Raw genomic sequence first — 534 nt, forward strand, 5'->3', positions numbered from 1 at the left:
AGACTCCATCTCAAAAAAAAAAAAAAAAAAAAAAAGTATTTTGTAGAGATGAGGTCTCACTTGCTGATCTTAAACACCTGGCCTCAACTCCTGCCTCGGCGTCCCAAAGTGTTGAGATTAGAGGCGTGAGCCCCTGTATCCAGGCTATGATTTAATTTTTAATAATGGCTGAGTTTAATAACCACTTTGCAAAATTCCTGAGAATGTAACAATCAGCTCCAGCCTACTGCTGCTGGGGAGTCTCCACAGAGGAGGAGGTGGGTCCCCACTGTCTGGATGTAAAATTGTTCAGAATCTACAAGCTCCTGACCTTAGTTGATCCCTCCCTGCTCAGGTGGTCTTTTGGTGCCTTAATGAAGAGTCGGATTTTGAAGCAGCCTTCAGCGTGGGAGCCACTGGCGTCATGACGGATTATCCCACAGCCCTGCGGCACTACCTGGACAACCGTGGACCGGCCGCCCAGGCCTCCTAAGTCCAGAGGCCTCACGCTCTCCTGTTTCTCTTCCTGAAAAATAAAGATTTGCCTTTCCATCA

At 47.8% G+C, this 534-nt stretch overlaps 1 protein-coding gene across 1 annotated transcript in view; it reads left to right on the forward strand.

Annotated features, from left to right (window-relative positions):
- The window catches only part of GDPD3 (glycerophosphodiester phosphodiesterase domain containing 3), a 15,123-nt gene extending 14,589 nt beyond the window's left edge, over positions 1-534 (forward strand). Inside the window, exon 10 of the mRNA XM_011982382.1 lies at positions 335-534. Coding sequence (XP_011837772.1) covers positions 335-472 — 138 coding nt within the window. The 3' untranslated portion in view covers positions 473-534. The remainder of the gene's footprint in view (positions 1-334) is intronic.

The sequence above is a fragment of the Mandrillus leucophaeus genome, unplaced genomic scaffold, assembly GCF_000951045.1.
Source record: "Mandrillus leucophaeus isolate KB7577 unplaced genomic scaffold, Mleu.le_1.0 Scaffold24, whole genome shotgun sequence".
In the NCBI taxonomy this organism is placed as follows: Eukaryota; Metazoa; Chordata; class Mammalia; order Primates; family Cercopithecidae; genus Mandrillus; species Mandrillus leucophaeus.